The 22,677-nt window shown below is 39.8% G+C and overlaps 1 protein-coding gene across 2 annotated transcripts in view; it reads right to left on the reverse strand.

Moving 5' to 3' along the window:
- The window catches only part of mbpb (myelin basic protein b), a 70,318-nt gene that overhangs the window by 4,035 nt on the left and 43,606 nt on the right, over window positions 1-22,677 (reverse strand). For both annotated transcript variants that reach the window (XM_007559894.2, XM_016676548.1), the window contains exon 3: window positions 19,321-19,405. In XM_007559894.2, the coding sequence (XP_007559956.1) occupies window positions 19,321-19,405 (85 nt within the window). The remainder of the gene's footprint in view (window positions 1-19,320; window positions 19,406-22,677) is intronic.

The following is a 22,677-nucleotide window of genomic DNA, read 5'->3' on the forward strand; positions in this document are numbered from 1 at the left end:
GTTGAATGCATCAGTGACATTTACTCTGGGACGACCGCGGAATCAGCCAAACAGACCGCGTCGATTGTTTGACGTGCTTTTAAATAGAGCTTTCTGAAAACTTTAAAGAGTTCTTTGATGATCCTTTTTCTGCTCATCGGGGACGAAGCGGAGGAACGTCGGAGAAACATCACAGCTCGTATCGGTGTCTGTCTGAACCACATAATGATTTTGTTCTGGATCTTTCTGAACAAAACCCTCATGAGCTCCAGAGGAAAAAGGAAAAAGAAAAAAAAAAACAAACACTAACCCACAAAATTATTCACCTGAAATTATCGGTGTAGATGAACAAAGAGGTTCTGTTCCCAAGCTGTTCTCACAGCGACTCTTATTCTAACCTGACTAGAGGAATAAATAAGAGAGCTCTTGTTTTTCTACCCTTCAGTGGCCTGCCCATGAGGCCTCTTAAATTTCCATCATCCATCATGTTGTTGCTCTCTTTCGTCAGCCCGCTGGTGCTGCCATCCACCTCTGGAATACCAATAAAACACAAGCCGAAGACGGAGAAACGTCCCGCCGAGGAATCAGTCTGTAATGGTTCGGCCTGGCGCTGAGCAGGTGAGAACAGGTTGCGTTTAGCCACACAAAAGGTCACGTTCATAACCTTTACAGACTGGTTACGAACCAGTCTGGTTACGATGCGTGCAATTGATTAAAGGTGCGCTCGCATCCGAACAAGTTACCTTTACACGTGTCGGGGAGTGACATAAAGGTTGATCCCTGCCTCGGTAATGGCTGAGCGAATTAGATTGCCATTTTAGGTAACAAAATATTTCTTTACGAAACCACAAGATTACCGTCTGCCGAGCACTGATGGAGGACAGCAGATTAAAAAGTGAAAAATAGCCGTTATTAAGGCACTTGGATTGATTGTTTTGCCGAGTGTCTCCCAAGACTCCTGGCATTATTTTCCACATTCTGTCATGTGAATCCTTCAACAGCTTGAATACATTATGCTCAGTGCTTACCCGGAGGATTTAGCCTGGCGAGTGGGGTGGACAAAGACAAACGCTTAAACGAGTCATTTCCCCCCCCGTTGCTTTCAATTTAATAACAGCAATCACTCTGTGGAGCAATTGGTTGCCACAGTCAATGTAGCAACCATTAATGCAAACAAAACATGTTTAATAGCTGGTGAAGAACTACTTGTACATGTCTACATTATTCAACAGAACACTCCTAAGGAAAAAAATAATTTGAAAATGTTCTGTACCATGTATGCATTTCCTTACCAAGATCAGTCCTATAAGGGTAGTAATTTCCCCCTGACAGACAAGATAGGGGAAAATCTTTTATTCAGCGATGACTGGAGTTCTGCGGGGCATCAGGTGAAGGGCTGGAGGCACTGGGGCTATTTTGCATACTAATTCCTTTAACACACTAACCGACATGATGCCGCTACAGTCAATTCCCTGTGAAAACCTAATTCTGTTTTAATGGGCACTTTCTTCTTTGATTTCCAATTTTGACTTCCAATGATTCACTTCCTGCTAAAGAGCCTCCGGGCGGTTGAAGAAAAATCCGCACCGGGCTATGAGCCGCAAGGTTCAAAGCTTAGGAAAAAAGTAGCGGCTTATAGTCCGGAAAATACGGTATATGCAAAAAAATCTAAATGCTCTCTGGTATTGTTCAGGGGGCCGGACCAAATGTGGAGGCGGGCCGGATCCGGCCCGCGGGCCGTAGTTTGGGGACCACTGTTCTAGAGTGTCCTCCTTACTTACACAATGTCGACATAAAGCATTAATCATATTAACTTATTTATACCTCAATTATGCATTAAGTATAAAGACAATGCTCATAGTGTGATAATGCTAAATGGCTTTAGATGGTTGGCTTCAAGGGAGTAGCGATGTCATAGATGTATAAAACCTCCTAACTGTGAATTTATCCATGTGTAAAAGACAAACTCCTCTATGACAACTTGTCCACAGAAATGAAATGAATGTATGTCATCATATAGCTCTTTATTCCACTCAATGATCGTTGAAGGACAAGATGTCCAAGGAAGCAAAATCTTATAGGAGTTTCTACAATATGCTCCATTGATCACATTTAAGTCGTTTGGCAGCGTTGACCTACAGATGTGGACTTTCTTTCTCCCACCATACAAACTTTTAATACAGCAATTAGAATGACAAAGACTGACGGCGAAGAGAAAACCGCATGCTGCACGTCCCTTCAGGATGAGCAGGGTCATTGGTTAGAGTTGATATGAAGTTTGAGGTTCAACTTCCTGCAGAAAGAACTACAATAAAATGGTTTATGTATTAAAATTGCCCAGTCTAAATTCAAAAGAAAATCTGAAAATAAATGTCAACACAGACAGGAACTGATTCAGTTCACAGTCTTTTTGTAGGATTAAGGCGATTTATGGTGTTTTTATCCATGTGCTGTTTTTTCTTTTTAAAGGAAAGACGTGGCAATGGAAGAAGAAGTCGGCCTGCTGAGAAAGCGATGAAGTGAAAACATATGGCGTGTCTGACCCGCTAATGGCAGCATTTAAAAGGATTAACAAATCTCAAAAGTCACTTCTGATGAGGGAGTTAAGAAGGTCAGATATTCCCCATCTCAACATCCAGCATTCTCTTGGTCAACAAAACGTAGGGGGAAATAATCACATTGTAAAACAGGCTACTGATTTAGAGAGGCTGAACACACGCCCCGTTTTCCATATTTATATAACTGAATTTGAGGATACGTCACATAAAATCTCAAGACAAGTCAGTAAAGGTTAGCTTAAGGTGGCGACTTCAGACAGACAACTTCCAAACTAATAGACTGTTCATGATAGGAATCTCACTTGAAATGTTGAGTTATTAGTTGCTTTAGTTCGTATTAGTTTGAGTTGTGTTTGTACTAAATATGACTGAAGGGAATGGTTTTGAATTGTAGGTCAGTGGACATTCAAAGACTACAGTAGTTTATCCTCTGTTCAAATTGGTTTTTGTTTCTGCAAATCTGTATACCTTCAATAATGACAACCAATGATTTGGTTGGTGTCAATTCCACATATTTTGTCTCTCAAGCGGCACCCCTACTTTAAGTGAAAGTTCACTCTTTTGGTCGTTGTAGCAAGACTCCGTCTGTAGACATCTGTAGACTGCGTCTGTAAATGACTGGCAATTTGGTGCCACTCATCGTTGCGTCCTGCAGTTAAACGTCGCAGAACCTTCGAGGGAACCGTCCTCGTGTTCTGTTTTTAACGCCAGTTTCTACTCATGAAAGAAAGAAACAGAAACAATAAACAAAACTAAGGGCCAATTATTCGGCACATCTCCGCGTAGCGCAGCTGAGGCGAGCAGGAATCCCCGTGAAAGTTTGCCTGCTGCACTTGGTAGGTTTCTGTATAAAGTATCTGATTTATTCATGGAGCTTCTCAAGGACTTTTTCCTCACTGGATGAGCAGGGGATTTGGTCCACAGACGAGGCAGGAAGGTCTGAAATTTATGACGAAACCCTGGAAAAAATACGAAAAAAAAAAGAAAAGCATATATAACCCTTGGAGCTTTTCCACATTGTGTAATGTGACAGCCACAAATTTGAATGTACTGGTATTACAGGAGTAGGAGAAGTGCACAGTGCACTTCACTCCGAGGAAGCCATCCCCACGGCGACGCATAGATGTGGCTGAACTTGAAGACTTGACAGCCAGACTTTCTCCTTCAAGTGTTTTTTTGCAAGAGAAAAAAAAAATTCCTTTAATGATGAAAAGTTTAAAAAGTCTTGAAACTAACCAGTGCCCGATTATCCTGGCTTGGCTGCTGTTCGTTCTACTGCAGATGCAACAGGTTGCACATCTTACCTAAAACGTTTCACTTTTCACTTGTGCTCATTTTGTGATATTTTAGCCTCCTTCACGTTGCCAGACAGGTTCTATCAAAACCCCAAGAAGGAAACTTTAATAAAAAAAACAATTTTGGAAAAAATTCCTAAAAATAACAAGGTGGGAAAATTTAAAAAAAAAAAAAAAAACCAAGGGAAAAAAAAAATCAAGCTCCTCTGCCTTCTTCGAGTGCTGACTGCAGAAATACATTGCTCTGTCAGAAACAACCAATCAGAGCAAGGGGGAGGGTCTTAGTGCTGTCAATCACCCTCGTGCTCACACCTTACCTCTTACTCCACTACATAGCCTGCCACGTCTGCTAAGGCCAGTTAACATAGCCACAAATGACGGCAGGTAACAGTTTTCCTGTGACCAAAAGTTGTTTTTCTGCCATTAGCCAATTTAGTAGCGTGTACCCGAGGATGACTGACAGCACTAAGACCCTCCTACTGGTAGTAGCGCTAGAAGGTGGAGGAGAGAGATTTTTCATATTAAACTGTCACAACATGATGACAGTTTTAATAAATATTAGAAAAAAAACATTTTTGTAAAAGTTACATTCTGCAGCTTTAAAGAAATTGCTTGATTTTAGTAATTAACCTTGTGTGGCTTGTTAAACTGATCAAAAACACATTTCATTCCTGATTTACAATTGAAAAGAATTATATTTTCACCGTCTGCCATTCAGAGGAGGTTCTTCAAATAAAATTTTGATTTTATTTCAATTTTATAGAAAGCATTGCAAGATATTTCAGGAGAAACACTCCAGCTGAACGTCCTCTTGACGAACCCATCATTATTTCCAACGTTCGCTGACAAGAACTGCCGCATGCGAGCATAAGCAGCCCGTTTGATCTGATCAGAGTAAAAACAAAGGAGAAAAATCCGCATGCAGAAGGAAGGTGGTATGCAGAAAGTGGGCCTCAAGCTGCTCATTTTCCCTCCTCTCCCTGGATGTGGAGCCAAGCATCTGGAACAACAACAAGGACTGTGAGGAGACAGAGGCGCGGGAAGCAGTCCTCTGAAAAAACCCTCCATAGCTATGTGGCCCGATACCAAGCCTCCCACCTGAGGGCAAGCATCCCCCTGCCGCTGCATTCATGGCCAATCTGAAGCAACCCACAAGCTCCGGGGTGGTAAAATAGACGCTCTCTGTCTCTGACACCCCGACTGGCATTCAGGATGTTTGTCCCCCAGAGATTTTACAAGAAGAGATAAGGACGACAGCAGAAGCTGTGTGCAGCCGCCAGAGAATGATCATGACCTGTGAACTTTACTTCATGAGGCGAGACTGAACGCTGAGAAGTTATAAAGCAGCTCTCCTTCAGGCCACGTGTTTTTAGAGTGTGTTGCAGGCAGCTGTATCATTAAAGTGAAGGTAGCTCCCCGGAACACAATGAAATCCCAAGCCAGGCATTATGCAGAGCCGATGAAATGGATTTGTTGTCCCTACAGATGGCAGTGAATTCTTTACTGTTTACTTTTTACACCTTTCTACCCACAAACTTTTGGTTTCTGCATCAAGATTTTGTTTTTTTTTACTCCCCACTTTGTGGGAATTATAATCAAGATTGTAAAAGTCGGCTTACTTGTGTCTAACTTATGATTCGATAACCGAGTTTCCATTTTTTATGTCAGAGTGCTGCATCACTCTGACGGACTTTTTATTATTTTTGACTTTTCTGAGAGAGATTTGTTTCTTTTTTGTCCCATTTTGCCTCAGGAATATATGCATCTTAGTGTTTCCTATTAGCTGCATGCACAATTAATAAGCAACATGTTGAGGATTTATTCCATCATTACTCACATTGAGCAACTACAGTATTCTCAGTTAACCCCAAACGTTAATGAACCGCCAACTTAAAGATTTAAAATAGTAGAAGTGGCGTCAATATCTTTGTTGTCAGGAATTATTATATTAGTAAGCAGAAACTTTATGGAAGTAAATGAGTAAATAAATAAATAAAAAAACTTAAAAACCTACAAAACATGTAAATAGCAATCACAACTTTCTTTCTGTGTAGAAGAAAGTTATTTAATAAATTTTTTTTATACTTTGTCTTTCATTTTATTACTGCCTGAGTCTCTGGAGGATGGTGTTTTGTCCTCAACTCTTTCATTGTGAATGGCGTCCAACTGAGGTTAACTATTTGTAGAAAGACATGATTCTGCTTCCAGATTCCTGAATCACTCTGATAAATTATTTTTTAACCATTCTTCTCTTGTCAGAGAGTTTAATTTCTTTTTCTTCCAATTTTGCCACAGGAATAAAAACCTGTGTGCCTAATGTTGATCTTGTCAGGCCACATCTACCCTAGATCCAAAATCCAAAATGCCTGTCCTTATGAGGATAGGGTCAATATGCTTACCTGCCACACAACTGTGAGAATAATTTTCAAAAGACTCAGACAAACAAATCTGAGATGGGCAGACATCAAGGAAAAAGAGCGAAAAAGCTTTCCTGCAGTCATTTCTGTGATGCGAGCAGCAATGCTTCTGTCCGATTGAGCAATTATCTAATCAGACAATCACACCAACGCCGCGCACCAAATAACCCACATTCAGACAAAACAATCAATGTAAGCGTCAGCATAACAATTCACAGCTTCTAACCTACAGAATGTTTTTCAATCTATAAAAGGTTCTCTACCGAGGGCGAAGAACGCACGGAGTTTGTAATTGCAGAGCGATTTTAGAGTAGCTCTGAGGTAAAGGGCTTCGACCCGTCAGAGCTGGAGATCAGGAATCAGCAGAAAAACTTACTGCAAGTTAATGCATCTGCACAGAGAGTCCTGCAATCTGCTTAAAAACTCTGACCTCTGTTAAGGAACTAGATACACAATATAACAATTTCTATTATATCTATTTAACTTGGTGTTTTATACAAATTATTATTTTTTTATGTGTTTGACCAAAAAGACAAATCAGAAGGTCAGACTGAAAAAGCAACCAAAGAAAGAAGACATATATTTAGGTCTATAGCAAACTGAATGTTTAGTCAGAAAAATTTCCATGACTGGACATGATGGTGAAGCATGAAAAGTTGACTGGCAGTTGGCACGGCAACAGGACAGCAGGACGTTGCCAGTCCATGTCAGGGGTGTAATGCTCAACGAGTTTTTCTTTTTTCCCACCCCGGGAGACGTGAGCGGTCTAAACACATTCAAACACACATTTCAACATGACTAATGTCCCGGAGCGCAGCGGCTGTTGGACGGTTGGTCGCGTCAAATGCTTCAACCGAGAGATGAAACTCTGACGTTTCCTGACTGAGACGCGGCACAAAAAACGGGTCATTCTGATACTCGCTCCCTTACTGCGTCTGCTAAATCGAGAAATGACAGGATGTTAGGGAAGCAAGAAACTGCGACACTGTCGTAGTGCGGTACCACAATTTCCTGTGATTTTCATGATCACCGTTCTCCTTGATGGACGACGTCTAGGTCAGTAAAATAGTGAATCATGTCTGGGCTAGCAAGACGGTGACAGTCCAATCAACTGGAAAATTAATTCCCGGAAAACAGAGCTTGAGTCCCTGACAGCTGAAATATAATACGTCTATGAACAATCGCTACCAGGAAGTTGTTCATCATTGTGCGATTGGATATTTTGTGCTTGTGTTGCGCCAAAATAAATGAAACCATATCTTTTAATTGGCTGAAGTGACCCCGGATGGTGAAAGTCAAGGTTGTTGTCGTGTCGAGTCTGACCTGTAATTGGTGAAGCACATAATTTGACTATTCATTTATATAGAATATGATTGAAAGAAAAACCCCTGGGGGAGCTCTCGGTGTAACAGTAGCAGCCCAGTATGTTGCCTTTTTCCCTCTGTTTTGCTAAAATCACCACCAGCACTTTCCAACTCAGCAGCACAATCTACTTATGTACATTTATGCTTTTGATTGGCATAAATATACATAAATATGAGAAGTTTTCTTTCCCTATCTTCTTTAAATGTAGGCAAACCTCCATCTGCGCACAGCGAAACACCTTTTGTCTGAGAGAGCTGCTTTCAGAGCCAGAATGATTCCAGAATGATTGACTCAGGTTGGCAAGCATTTATCTGCTTTGTATTGAAAAATACAGCAATCATCCAGTGGTGTAATTAACAGATAATACAATGTTACTCAGTCAGATATTTCTATTAAAAGCTGACGTAAAGGGTTTCGGAATGAGCTCCGGGGTTCGGCCCGGGCGTCTTCTTTGGGAACCGGTCTGCCGTGACCAGCAGCACGAAAAGTAAGAGCCGAATGAACCGCAGCTCCTCCGTTGGCTCACGTTGAATAAAATACACAGACTGCTCCTTTAAACGGACGGAGATTCAACTAGAAAAAAGAAGGAGAAAAAATAAGTCCAGCTGTAAGTGATTTGACTCATTTGATCCCTTGATGCTGCGATTAACGAAGGGAGAACAAACGAAGCGGAAAACTCAACTTGTCAAATTATTTAAAGGCCTAATAATGAAAGCATGATCTGGATGTGTGTTTTAGACAAACAGAAAACCTCCAGGGCTCCATGAAATAAGCTACATTTCACAGGTAAGATGTCTTACCAAATAAAATCCATCCATCTGTTACCATCTGTTACCAGGAGTGTGTAAAAGTTAGTGGAGAGAAGCAGGACTGCATTTTGCATTGCTTTTTTTTATTTTTATTTTTATAAAATCATAAGCTGGGAACATCTGTGGTTGTGCACGTACAGAGATCTACTAAAGTATCATCTGTATCTTGCTGCGCACGTGGATTTTATGTGACAAATCAAACTCAAAGAACAAATGATGCAAGGGTTTTGAAAAAGAAATACAAGTAAAAACATAAAACATGTGGCATTTAGCAGAATCACCTCTTTTTTTTTTTGCTAGAATTACTGCTTCACATCTCATTGTTACAAGCTTTGCACATTTGGAGACTGAAATATTTGCATTTTTTCAATGAGCAAAATAAACTCTACCTTAGAGTCAGACTGAGTGGAGACTGTGAACATTTTGTTTCCAAAGTATTTAGTTGAGTTTTTTGCCCGTATGTACGAGAGAGAAAACAAATTAGAGCGTGTTGATTTTGCACAAATTCTTCCATTTCAAGATGCTCCGTTTTCCGATCAGAAGAGAAGCTCTCCAGGACATCTTGCCCAACATATGGGCTGTATCAGCTCTGCACAGGCTCTCTTGACTACTCACTGTCCCCTCCCCTCGGACTCTTGCTGCAACAGACCCAGCTGCTAACTCACACACCACGATTGTCCTCCCAGATGGTCAACACCGGATGACGTGCTCTCCTGAGCTCAGGGCCACACACTGAAGCACCCCTCTCTCTTCCACCGGGCCGCACAAACACTAAGAAAACCCCGATACGTACAGAGGCCCGGCGATACGGCTCTGTCGCGCTTCTCAGTTTGTTCCTTTGTCTCTGAGAAAAAAAACTAAAGTCTGGGAGAAAAATCGAAAGACAAGCATTGATCACAGACGGAGGGAAAGCAAGATGAGAGAGGGGACAGACAAAAAAAAAACAGCCAGAGGATCTGAACAATGGTGTCAAAGCAAAGAACACTGCTCCAGTGATGGATGCTTCCCTTCAACAATCAGAGCTTTTGAATTGGGGGGCGGCGGAGGGGGAGACGCTTGTTGTTGGCAGTGCCAGGGGCCGGTACCGGCTCGAGTCAGTCTCCGCCACGGAGACAAATAACTGAGCCACTGCACTTCTGTATGAATGATTAAACTCATACAGTCCGTCCCCCTGACCCCTCAATCCTGGGCTCTGCGCACAGTTCCTGGGGTTCAATCCCATTCACAAAAATACATTTGGATAAAAATAAAGTTGCCCGCAATTGGAATTGGCCTGGTCAATGCGAGAGCCGACCGGGTCAGTCGGAAAGTAGAGAAATCCAATCTATTTTCTGACTGCTAACACGTTGCTTTGCTCTTTGGTGGAATAGTTGTCACAGAAAGACTATCGGGCTGCAGCTAACGATTATTTTAGTTATCAATTAATCTAATGATTGTTATGACAATTAATCAGATAAAAAAAGCATAGTCAAATCCTTCTGATTTTTCATTTAAGCCTTTTTTATACAATATTAGAAATACATGTCAACTTTTTTTGGATTAACTAATTAATAATTATATAGCAGGGGGTACCTAAAAATATGTTTGTTCTATTTTTTGTCTTACAGCATTTGAAGTAGGTGAAGCTAAAATTATCCCACTTGAGGAGGTTTGGGTAGAACATATCTACAAACATTTTTTTTATATCTTAAATGCAAAATGTACACATTGTTTTTGCACAGTTTTGGCTTAATTACGGCTCTGAGTTTATTGTACTTTCAGCAAACAACCTTTTTTAAGTCTGTATTCTCCAATCCGATTCATCACGATTGATCGTTTCAGGTTGCTGAAAGATCTCTAATGCAAACATCTCTAATGCTAACATCCCTAATGCTAACATCTGTAATGCTAACATCTCTAATGCAAACATCTCTAATGCTAACATCTCTAATGCTAACATCTGTAATGCTAACATCTCTAATGCTAACATCTGTAATGCTAACATCTCTAATGCTAACATCTGTAATGCTAACATCTCTAATGCTATCATCTCTAATGCTAACATCTCTAATGCTAACATCTGTAATGCTAACATCTCTAATGTTATCATCTGTAATGCTAACATCTCTAATGCTATCATCTCTAATGTCTAATGCTGTGATTACAAGAGGAAATCTGTACTCATTTTGTCCTCATTTCTGAAATGTAAGCGATATCATGCAGATGTGTGTATCACTGTGTAATGTCGCTAGTGCCAATACTATTACATATGTCCAAAAATTGAGAACATTTTACTGTAATAAGAGATTTCTAGAAATTACAGAGAGAGCTCTGTAGCTAAAGACAAAATATATTCCAGTGTATTTCCCAATATATTACACTCTACTGCGAATTCCTGCATGATGCAGAATGCAGAGTGCAAGAACAAAGTGACACCTAATCAGAAAAAAAGAAAAGTAAGATATTTGACTTTTTTTATATGAAGTTACTGTATTGTTTTGCTGATGAGGCCAAAACTAACCAAGCAAAAGAAAAAACAACAACACCTCCTTTTTAAGACTATTTTTAATCACATTGTTAAATAAATAAGTAAAAAAAAACAAGGAGAACAAAGAGAGTCAGAATGATGGCTGAAGAAAACAACAGCAGCCGAACAGGCTTCAAGTCGGTGAAAGAAAAGCCGTCTCACAGAATTCAGCTCCAACTCCATATGCTCCAAGGGATCACTGGGGGGAAATTACATTTCCAGAGAATAGGTTCTCAATCTGCACTCATTATGGCTTGATCTCTTTCACAGACTCCTCTACAGTGTAACTAACAAGCAAACATGGAAGTGGGTGAGCACAGGAGGAGCCCCTGCCCCGCTCCCCATCGGCCCGTGGAGAGAAGCCCTCCGACTGAACCGACCAGGCCGGGAGCGGATCGATGGGATCTGCAGCAGCTTGTTCAATCCCTAATATTTCAAGAGTAGCCAGTAGCGCCCAAATGCAATTATGGGGGGAACGCATTGAGCTTAAAATAAGTGATTACAGGCCAATTTCCACTCGTTTCACTGATAGGAGGTGAAGTTGGTCTGGAGTGAGCTCAGCTGAGGCTTGGGAGATGGGTGAGGCGGGAGGGGGGATGATCTTATTAAGTTATGTTTGTGGCCACATCAGCAACTGGCTGGCCGTCATCGGCCGCTCTGATGTCACTGAATCTAAGCTTGGAAAAAAAAAAAAGAAGAAGAGAATTACCTTCGTCATTTGTGCCTGACTAAAAGTATGCCAGTGGTAAAAAAAGAAAGACATAACTTTATATCGACTAATGTATATATTCTGGATATGGGAGGATATGTTTACAAGAACATTTCTACATTTCATTATACAAAATATAACCAATGTTGAATCTATGGTGTATAGTTTTAATCAGAGGTTAAATAACTGTATGTGTTTTCCAGCCACATACTGGCACCTTATAGCACAATCAAATATCTATGTTACCTTCAGTTGTGATAAAAAGTCTGTATATGTCAAATATGACTTAAAAGAAATTTGACTTTCAAATTCAATACCTTGAAATTGGGCCTCTGTCTTTTTAAAAACTCATTCTGAAACTCTGCCTTTGGGAAGTCAGCACAACATCGCGCCACTATTAACCCTTTAACAATGTTTCTACCAGTGTTGCATTGTGAAGTAGATCGTGTAATGAGCTCAGGTGATGCACAGTTCCACTAGGTGTTTGCTAATTGATGCTGGCTAGTCTGAAGGAGCTGAGCAGCGGTTCTCCACTTCAGACTTAGCAGCTTTGTGCTTGACCAAAACGAATCAATAAATAGAAGCTGCATGTTTCTATACATCTCAATATATTTAACTATGCAACAAATGCTTTAGGGAGTCTAAGGCAGGATTAAGACAGTGAAGTCTTAATGTAGTAAAGATCAGTTTTCATAGCAGCTTATCTTAGGTTTAACTAAACTCCTCACTTTTTAAATCAAAATGTGTGTTTTTTTTTTTTACAAGCATTATAAACATCCAATTTACTGTAAATATAACCAGTGAAGACAGCAGAAGGAAACTTCAAAAACCAAGAACAATATGGTTTGAGGCTGGATAAAAAGGTAATTTAAGCAATCTTATCTTGCATCACAGCTAAACGTAGATCTAAAATCATTCCCTGACACAGGCTCACAAACTAAGGCAGAGAGTAAAAGATGTGCATCTGTTCTGTGCCTCCTCATCGACTTACAGTACAATAAATCCATCTCTACAGTGTCAAGTCATCTTTACTTCATAAAAAAAAGCAATTTGATGCTTTTAGCTTTTCGCAGTCTAAGATCCATATTAGCACAGAAGATTCATCTTGAAACATCGGCGGTGTGTTGCAGCGTCATTTCCTTCTGATTTCAAAAACATCACAAAGATGTGCATTTGAATATCCAATCTTTAGTTTAGCATGGCTCAAAGAAAAACACAGACTCAGTCTTCCACTCAACAGTTTGCTTGAGAGAGCAACTTTAAATGGATGGCAGGTAAGATGAAGCCGATCCAGTAAAGGGTCTAAAACATGTACAATTTGAGAAAAACGCTGTGGTTTGAAGCAAGAAAACGGGTTTTAGAAACAGTGTTCAGGCCTCGGAGATGAGAACAGTGAAACTTCTTGAATGTATATCTTTTCTTTGTGAACATGTTTATATCCGTGTGTTTCATTTAGGATTGGAGCTGTTGTCGATTTTTTTTCTCCCCATTTTGTATGCAGGGGTATTAAAAAAGATTGAAGATAAAAATGAAATTAACTGCAAAGTAACTACTCTTAAAGATAAAGGCTTCAGGAAAAAAAAAACAATCATGTTACATATAATACTCAACAGCTGAAAGCTCCTTACTGAATACAAATCTTGTAAGTGGCAGAGAAAATTTGATTTTTAAAAGGTTTGGACTTCTCAAAATCCTAACAAGCGTTCAGGATTTATAGCAGCCCTTCCAATCTTAAACACATTTTTTTATGTCATAAACACAATTGTGAATGGACTTTATTGGATTGGACAGACAAATACAATGTAGAAGGAAAACAATGCACAGTTTTCAACATTTTCTTAACAAATAAATATCTTACAGAGTTTTATCCACCAATTAAAATGTAGCATGAATCACTGCAGACCAATCAAGCAAAGGGCTTGACAAGGCAGGAAAGGAGAGTGCCATTAAAAGGAGCCAAGCAGACATACGCAGGTGAAAAGTCTGGGACAAGAAACCATTTGGTAGTGCGCCAACGGGGCTAAAACGGCAGAAGAAAAAGTCTTTGTAGAACAAATGACAACGGAAAGTCATGTTTGAAAAACGCAAACCGAATGTTGGAAGCCCTCAACAAACAAACAGCTCTGCCTGCATGTAAAACAGAAAACTAATACTGCACATCATTCTGCAACATCTGGCCGTTACAGTGAAACACCATGCTGTGGGAACGCGTTTCTTCAGCAGGGGCAAGGAAGTTTTTAAGAGTTGATGGAGCTGTAGACGGAGACATTCTGGAAGAAAATGTGCCAGATGTGGGAAGGCTTTCACATTACAATTACGCGATAGTTTTGCTGCACAAGCATGTACAATCCTAGTGAAATGCATCGACCGCTGACGTTGTGATGAACACTATGAGAAGTTTCAAGGGGTATGAAACCAGGTAAAAAAATAAAAAAATAAAAAAACCCGGTATACTTAGTAGCTGGGAGCGGCAAGGTGAAAAGGACCAACTAAAAATAGCCAATGACCTTTGAAGATTAAAAATATAGACTCTACAACAACTTATATCCATTTGTCTTTCATATTTAGGTCAAAGTCAGTATCACATGCCTGTCTAAGGTTCTTCAGTGTTCTCAAACACATTCTGCTTTGCAGTAGGGGCCCATGCTCAGTTTAAAGTCAATAAAATGTATCAAAAAGTACTTAACTCCACTCGTCAATTCTGAGGATGAAGAAATACACAAAAAAGTGTGCCGATGCGATATTAAAAAATCTGGTGATGGCCATAAAATTGGTAAATGTCGTAATGACCATATCAGGTGGAACACATGCCTGTTTTATTTCCTTTTTATTCTAACCTGTGCTTCCTATTAGATGCATTTTTAGTATTTTTGGTAATGTCATTAGTGTCCGGTCAGAGCATCTGGTGTGTTGAGACTCTGTCCAACCAGCTAAATACTGCAAAAGCATGAAAAGTACAACTCCATCATACTTAAAATAAACTGTTATTGTACTCCAAACAGTCTTTTGCAATATAGATATTACACACACTGATACTGCATTCGATATATATTGTGCAGCTCTACAAAAAAAAACATAGAAATATCTCAGTAGTGTTATGTTGGAAAAGAAACACTACACAAGGTTAGCAGTATTGGTGGAATTGTGAAAATCTTAAAATAAGTTATTTTCTTGCTTACACTCTATATCAGTGTGTATGACTCTATCATGGACACGAACAGGCTGCATATGTCCATGCCTGCCAACATTTCACACCATCCTCCAGAGAGATATGCCCAGGAAATGTGATCTAAACGTAAAATGATCTTTGTGGCAATGCGACTCTTGGCGAGACAACCGAACCAAAATCTGCTCCACTGTTTTCTGTCCATCCGAGGTTTGCTTCTCCATCTGTGATCGGTCTCTTCCCACTGCAGCCAGCAATGATGGCAGAGCAGACCGAGCCAGGACCAGAAAAGGCAGAGGTCTGGGTTTGTGGCGGTGGGCCCGTTGCGGCCCGCGCAAGGTAATGGATTCATAATAGGCTTTTAACAGTCGCCCAGCAGAAGGAGGCGTTTGCCCTTCGCTGAAAGAGCACAGCAAACAGGACGTGCGCCGTGGAGACATCCAGAAATGCTGGATGTGCTTAGATGAGTTATGATTCCTTCTGATGACAAGTAAAGATGCTCCAATAAAGGCAGCTATCCCAGTAGTTATAAAGAACTGGAAATGGACTGGTGGTAATAGCGCCCTGTGAATCGAGTGGACATAATGAAACAAAACTATTAACGGATCCTAATAAATGATATGTAAGAACAAACAAAAGAATCGCAATGAGGCTAACGTTGTGACTTCGGTTTCACTTTGCTCTCAGCATTGACTGGTGCAGGTTTTGTTAAAAGAACTGTCAAACATTTAGCATAAACTCTGATTAAGGTCAGTCAAGAGTGCATCCAACCAGTCAATTACTTATACATGACACCAATTCTGTAATACTAAGAAAAAAAATTGGTTTTTGAATGGATGGAACAAAAAATGACTGGAAGATTACAGCTAGTAAACCTAACTGAGCTAATCATGCTAATCAGTGAGAAAACATGGCATTCAAATTCATATTGTCATTTTATGTGCATAAACCCTGCTTACCAGAGTGATCTCTCACACAGTGTGACATCACCTCTGCTCCTGATATATTGATTACCCCTCAGAGAGGTAAGAAATCTACCAGAGACATTTGATTTATGCATCTTTTGAAAACGGCGCTCAATAAACATGGAACCTATTTTGAACATCTGCCAGTAACAAGCTGCTTTTCAACTCCAGCTCAGAAAAATCAGTTTAAAAAACAAACAGGTTTGTCCCTAAGGAGCAGGTAAGGCTTGGTAAAAGTCACTTTTTAAAAGCTGAATGTTGAGGAGCTTCGACTGGGTCACATTTGTTTGCCAACTTTAAAGATACCACCTACTAAAACGCCATGCTATTTCGTTCAGGTTTTTATCCTGAGCTGCTAGAAGCACAGCTGTGAAAATCCCCCCAACAAAAAACAAAGACTAAGCAAGAAACCTGGATAAAATAAATCAGAACGTTTTGATTACGTTCACGCCGATGTATCCGGGAGCCACGTTATTTCATGCCTTCAGCCGGACGATGCTTTTTTACGCCTAATGGCTCCGTTTTGAACGATCACCCGCGTCTGTTTGAGTCTGTTCCTCGCTGATCAAACCCCACCGTTCACCAAGGAGGGGTCCACGGGGACAGAGCGGATCAATCAGACACAATCTCTGCATTGTAGAACCTCTCTGCTAATAATGACTGAGCGCAACAAGACAGCGTGGTGACGACTCATTACTTTGCACAGAGCCATGTTCGCTTATTTCGACGCCGCTGTGATTTAGCATGCAAAGCTCACAACACATAAACACAATCCAATTAGCCAGATAAATTGCTGCTGCATATTGGTTATTAATCTAAAAGGGCTCCATTGGGAACACAATTAATGACTTTAACAGTGTAAATAAGCTGTTATTGTATTTGCTGCGTAACAGCTTAACCCGTAGAAGATTTAGGCCCCTAAATCCTATTAGGTAATTCATACCGAAAATAAAATAAAAAAAATTACGTGGCACTTTCTTATCTCTCTTCTAATGATAACATCAATGCCTCTGAGGCTTCCTGTTAGAGCTTGTTAACTCTGATGATGAAGTCTGAGTCTAGTCTCTGTTTTCAAACACCACCAAGGGTGAAGGAAATTACTTTTTTCCCTCCTTTTATTTTTTTTATTTTTAGTTCACATGCACGAGCCGGGAGCCGAACAGAATTTATGAAATCGCAACGCTACGTTGTGATTGTATTATTTAAGCAAGTTCACCTGAAAGAAAGAAAACCTTCAAGACATGAATTACCTGCAAAGGTCAAGAGCCTGGGAATTAGAGGATCATTCTCACATCCACCGTCTGCCTCAGATGAATATTGTCATGACTTTCCGCTGTGATAAAAAGTCAAGTATTCATCAAACACACTTGATTAACCGTTAACCTGTTAGCAGGGGGTTTTAGGCTAGTCGCTGTGCTGATTACGCAGCTCCAAGAAGGAGAGACATCAGCAATGGAAGTGTGTGAGAAACACTTAAAACTAAAGCACAGCTGACAGATCGTGAACTTCCTGGTGACTCCACTGACCTCGCTTGAGGCAAATGGTAATGACAGCAAATCACCAGAGGTACGGTTATGTTCCAACGCAACAGAATTAGAGACTTTACACTAATTTCTCTCTCGACTGTTGAGATTTAGCTTAAAAAAAAAGTGCAGATAAAAATATTTCAACAAATTTGTGCCAGTAATTTTTACCCAATTTTAGACATTTATGCAAAACATAAAACTATTTTGCTTCTAAAATGAATTAACTAGGTGTCAAACTGCAGATGTCTTCTTTCTGCCTCATCAAACTCTGCCCTCATCTGCTGAGCTGGAGTATTACAAAGGCCCTTTTTAACCTCTGTCCACAACCATGCATCATCTTTCTGTGGCTCGAGCAGGAAACCTGTTAAAACTGGCTAAAGTCTGCTCACCAGACACCCAGATGATTTTTGTTTTCTCATCTCAGGCTTGAAAAACTGATTGAGCTTCATTCCCCACTGAAATAAAGTAGCTCTTCACTCCAGGTGGACTAATGTCACAGTGTCTGATTAGCAGTCTCTGAGTCAGTGTGGGGAAACAGAAACCAGGTACCTCTAAAAGATGCTGTGTCAGGGTGAATTTGCAGCTGGATTTTCAGCTTTCTCTCTATCTTAGCAACAGGCTTCAGTCCTTCATCATTTCTAGAAATGCAGCGTAATCAGCTGCCAAACAATTTTTTTAAAGCCTGATTGGCCCTGACAGTTTGCCCCATTCAAATAGGGCTGCATATCAGGAAATGATGTAATTCTAATTACATTAGTGACAACTCTGATAATGATTGGAGCATCATTCCAGTTTCTGTCTCATCTCTCAAAGACATTAAACAACATCCCAGGAACTCATCTTTGGCTTCACCACCAAAGCCAGTACAAAAAAGGTGAAAAAAGAAATTGCTTGCATTAAGGTCAGTCAAGAGTACATCCAACCAATCAACTATTTATACATGACACTTGACATATGGTGATGTGATGTGTTTCAGAATAAATTCATAGGAAGCCAAAATAAGTACAACACTGTCAAAAAGAAAACTATTTTCTAAATAAACTCTACTAAACACATGATGGTTAATAAAAAGTGAGAGAGCGTGAAAGAGAGAGAGAGAAAAGAGAGTGAAAGAGAGTGACACTTCAGCAGCTGGATGATAAATGCTAATAGCAACAGTTCACTTAAATGTGATAGAAAGATTTTATATGAATGTAAACTTGAAGAAAAGTACATAAATCCTTGTAAGCTAACAAGTGTCCAAGCTAGCAAGCTAGTCAGACGTACAGTGGTGCTTTTCGCTAATGGTTAGCCATTTAAGATCATTGGAGACTGTTGTATAGTTTGGCGCTGTTCCATCTACCAGTACGAGGAGTTACATGCTTTTCCCAACATGCTCACGGGGTTATGACATCACTCTACAACAGGTAAGGGAACTTTTACTGAAAAAAAAAAATATTTCACAGAAACTAACAAGTACTAACAAGCCCTTTAAAAGGAAGGCTTGAATGTATGACAGCACCGTTTATTTCTGGGTGGGTTTCCCTCTTTTGTCTGATACGGAACATGATTGATAGGGAAATGTTGCCAACCTTTGGGGAAAAGTTAAGAACCGTTATTCTCAAGGATTTAGACGGGGAGTCCATGACTCGAGTAACACTAGCCATGGTAACTGTGCTGATTGCTTGTATAACATGCCAGTTTAAAATGTCAACTTGTTTTAAATAGAAATTCCTTATCTACAACAACTGCTCTTTCACACATGCAAATGAACCTTCCTGTGCTCCTTGTGCAACTAATTGCTGACTGCTGATGGCAGGAAGCCTGGAAGACCAGATTTTGAGTAACGTTTCCTCATCTTACATTGTGACTGTTTGATCGAAATCGCAATGAGCCAAATTGATAAAAGCATGTCAAAGCTATCCTTCTAAAAGTACATTTAAAATCAACCACAAAACTCCTATTCATGCCATTGATGCAGATTATTTTTTTATTTTTTTATCTGCATGTAAATTCCTATCGATGGCGTGTTTTTAACATCCTTACCAAAAACTTCATCTGGTGATTCGGGCTCGGCTGCTTCCTTTGGTGTTTCTGCTGCTGCTGTCGCTTTGGGTTCAGGTGATGAAGCCTTTAATAGGAGCACAAAAACAGATTGGAGAGGTGAGCTGAGATGCCATGGCAACAGAGCAAAGACAGAGAGCAACAGACAGGGAGAGAGGAGAGGAGAAATCACAGAGATACATACAGTACAGCTCCACCGATCTGGGCTTTTAAACCTCATTAGCTCGCAATTATGCCAGCATCCGTTCATTTAACACTCAGGAGGCTGCGCGTTACTCCTAATCAACCTTGAGATCAGCTGATTTTGATTGCAGCAACAGTTTTATTTCATTTTCGTTTGGGATGGTTGGAGATTTCTGCTGCCTGGCCTTTTGCTTATGAATGCCGTTTCACTTTTGTACAGTTTCAAAGCTTTAAAAGCAACAATATGGCTTTGATATGATACCTGCATAAACAATATATACCATAAACATAGTATATATACTATACCATAAACATAGTGAAGCAATTACAGGCTAACTTCCTGTACAATGCTAACACACTTTTTAGATTTAGGACTGAAATAGCACAAAGCTGATATTTATACCTGGTGTAAACTCATCACCAAGTAAAAAAAAAAAAAAGCAGTATATTGAATGTTTTTTACCAAAAAGTAACAAATACAGCTCCCACAGAAGATTTTAAAAGCTTTTAAGAGAACCTCTAATATAGCAAAGTCGGTATTTTTCCATAGTTGTGTTCTGTTTTATGAAGATCAACACGTATAAAAGTCCTACTTAATGCTTTGATCAGTTTAAAAAACAGAAGAATAAAGAAACATGTAAAATAAAATGTAAAAATAAATAGAAATAGCTTTTGTTGTATTCCTAGGAAGCATGAGGGATAATTACTTTTTCGTAACCACATTTTTTCGTACCACTATATTTTTTAGAACCACCTAATAATTTAATAAATACCTATGAATTAAAGGGTGGATTTTTATACATTTCTGATTGCCAGATGCTAATGCAGCGATACTTATTATATTGTATTGAAATCATAAAGCAAACCTTTATGAAATACAGCTGCCCTGTGTAGGTCAAGTTAATAGGTTTCTATGAAAATGTCTTGCTAATCAGAAGTATCAAAAGGATGTGAGGACTTTAATCACATTTTGTAGCGTGCAAACATCAATAAAGATTATTTAATTATCAATTGCTTATAATCAGATTGTTGGAACTGCAGACTATGTCCAGTACATGATTGGTGATTGGTAGAAAGAGGCAGAGGAGATTTAAGCTTTCCAGACAACAGTAGAAAACCTGATTTTTTCTTTCTTTCTAACATCTCATTAAAGCCACTTTAACCCAGAGCAACTGAATGACAGGAAAGTTAGCAGTTTAAAACCTCGATATAAGTATGTAGGTGTTATTGGCAACACTGGGAAGAACAGTACAATGTAAAAAAAAAGAAAAAAAAAAAGAGAACAATCAAAATCCTGCTGTAAGATTTGAGGACTGGCAGATATTACTAATGGCATGTTTTCATTGTTAAAACAGCATAAATAATTTGCATAAAGATTCCCCCACACCCCATCACAACAACAAACACTATAACTCCCCTAAACCCCCTGGAAAGGCAGATCCTGTGACTAAGCAGTATTAAGAGTGATAATCTAGTTTCAGATCGTGACTGGTAGTTGAACAGTAAAATCCCACAAATCTCTTAATCCTTGCATAAAATTGAATTTGTTTGCTCCGGATCACAACATCATCTGTTGGAAATTATAACCGAAGATAAAGCCGACGCACTCCGTCGCTTCGGCCGTCACAACCGACTCCTGCAGGGAATGAAGTGGTGGTGTGGGGGGAAGTAAATAGAGTCAAACGGAACAAAAATAAAATCTAAAAAAAAAAAAAGGAAAAGAAACTAAGCCTCACACACATTGCGTCACTTTTCCCTCTGCGAGGTGGCAGTTTTGACTGCGTTGTGACAGCAAGCAGGAAGTACAGGAAGCATGTCAGGAAAAGCCTGACATGTCCGTCTTGACTGGGGTTTGAATTGGCTTTAAATAACCATAATCATAACTTAACCAGCAGTGCCAGGTGTGTCATTATACCCACCTGAGCTGGAGCTAAGAGAATGAGTGAAAACAAAAGTAATTAGCCACTGGAACAAAACCACTCCATGTCCTGAAAAGACAACTTCCTTCAAGCTGGAACTTCCTTCAAGCAAAGAAAGTTTTTTTTTCCTCCTTTCAGTCATTCTAATCTCTTAAGTTTTGTAAATGTTTATTTTTATTTTTTATTTTTTATTTTTTGAACCCCCTCGCCCCCTGCGGAGACACGGACGATAAAAGAGGACCGACGTCATCGTTTGCAGCTCAACTCCTGTTTCAACTCCTGAGTGGGCTCAGCCAAAAAGTGAGAGTCGACGCGAACAAAAGCTGCCGGCACGTGGCTCCGTTCAGCGCCGAACAGGTGCGGCGAAGTGCGGCGGTGACGCAGTCTCATCGTCTGAGGGGAGACGGAGGTCTGATGAGCGAGTGGTTACTAATGCAGATCACATAAAGGTCGATTAAGTGCCTTGCCTTTTAAATTCTCCCTTCCGATTTCCATCTAAGCTGAGCGCGAACATTTAAAATAATTCAGATTTAATTAGTGGCCCCTACTAATAAATATCAAAGGAATTCCACTTGAAAGACATCTTTAAGAGAGAACCACGGAATCTGAGATATAGCGCGCCTTGACTCATGCTAATCTTTTTTTTTCTTACATATATATATATATAAAGATGAGTTTCTTCTCTGCCTGACTTAGCGGATGCCAAAGGGAGCCTGATTAAGTTTCTCCTGCCGACAGTGAACAATTTAGGCGAGACAGACTGTTGCTACTTTTTCACTTTAATTCAGTCAACACAAACACGCGAGACTTGCCCAGAGGCATTTATCTGTATTAGACTCAGACAAAGAGATAAACAACAGAAATCCCGCCCCAACCCCACCAAAAACCAAGACACTTATCTCTGACACATGAGAGTATTTATTTTTTTATCTCCTCTTCAAAAGTGGAGCAATATGCCTTCCCTTCTGTTCACAGCCGACAATTAAAGCATGAAGGCAAAGAGACAGATTTTTTGGAAGGCATATAAACATAAATATGACTCTCATGTGTCACGTGGTTTAATAATTCTATAGCATATGTGAGATCATATGAAATCAGTTAAAATTGATTAAAGTGTCACGTAATTGGCCATTCAGCAGCTAAATATCTATTTATTTCTCAGATCACACGTCATCAACATGCCTAACCGATAATGTCATATTGGCAAAAAAACACTCTTCAGTGTGGAAGTCGTCAC

This window comes from Poecilia formosa, unplaced genomic scaffold (assembly GCF_000485575.1).
Source record: "Poecilia formosa unplaced genomic scaffold, Poecilia_formosa-5.1.2 Scaffold0, whole genome shotgun sequence".
NCBI lineage: Eukaryota > Metazoa > Chordata > Actinopteri > Cyprinodontiformes > Poeciliidae > Poecilia > Poecilia formosa.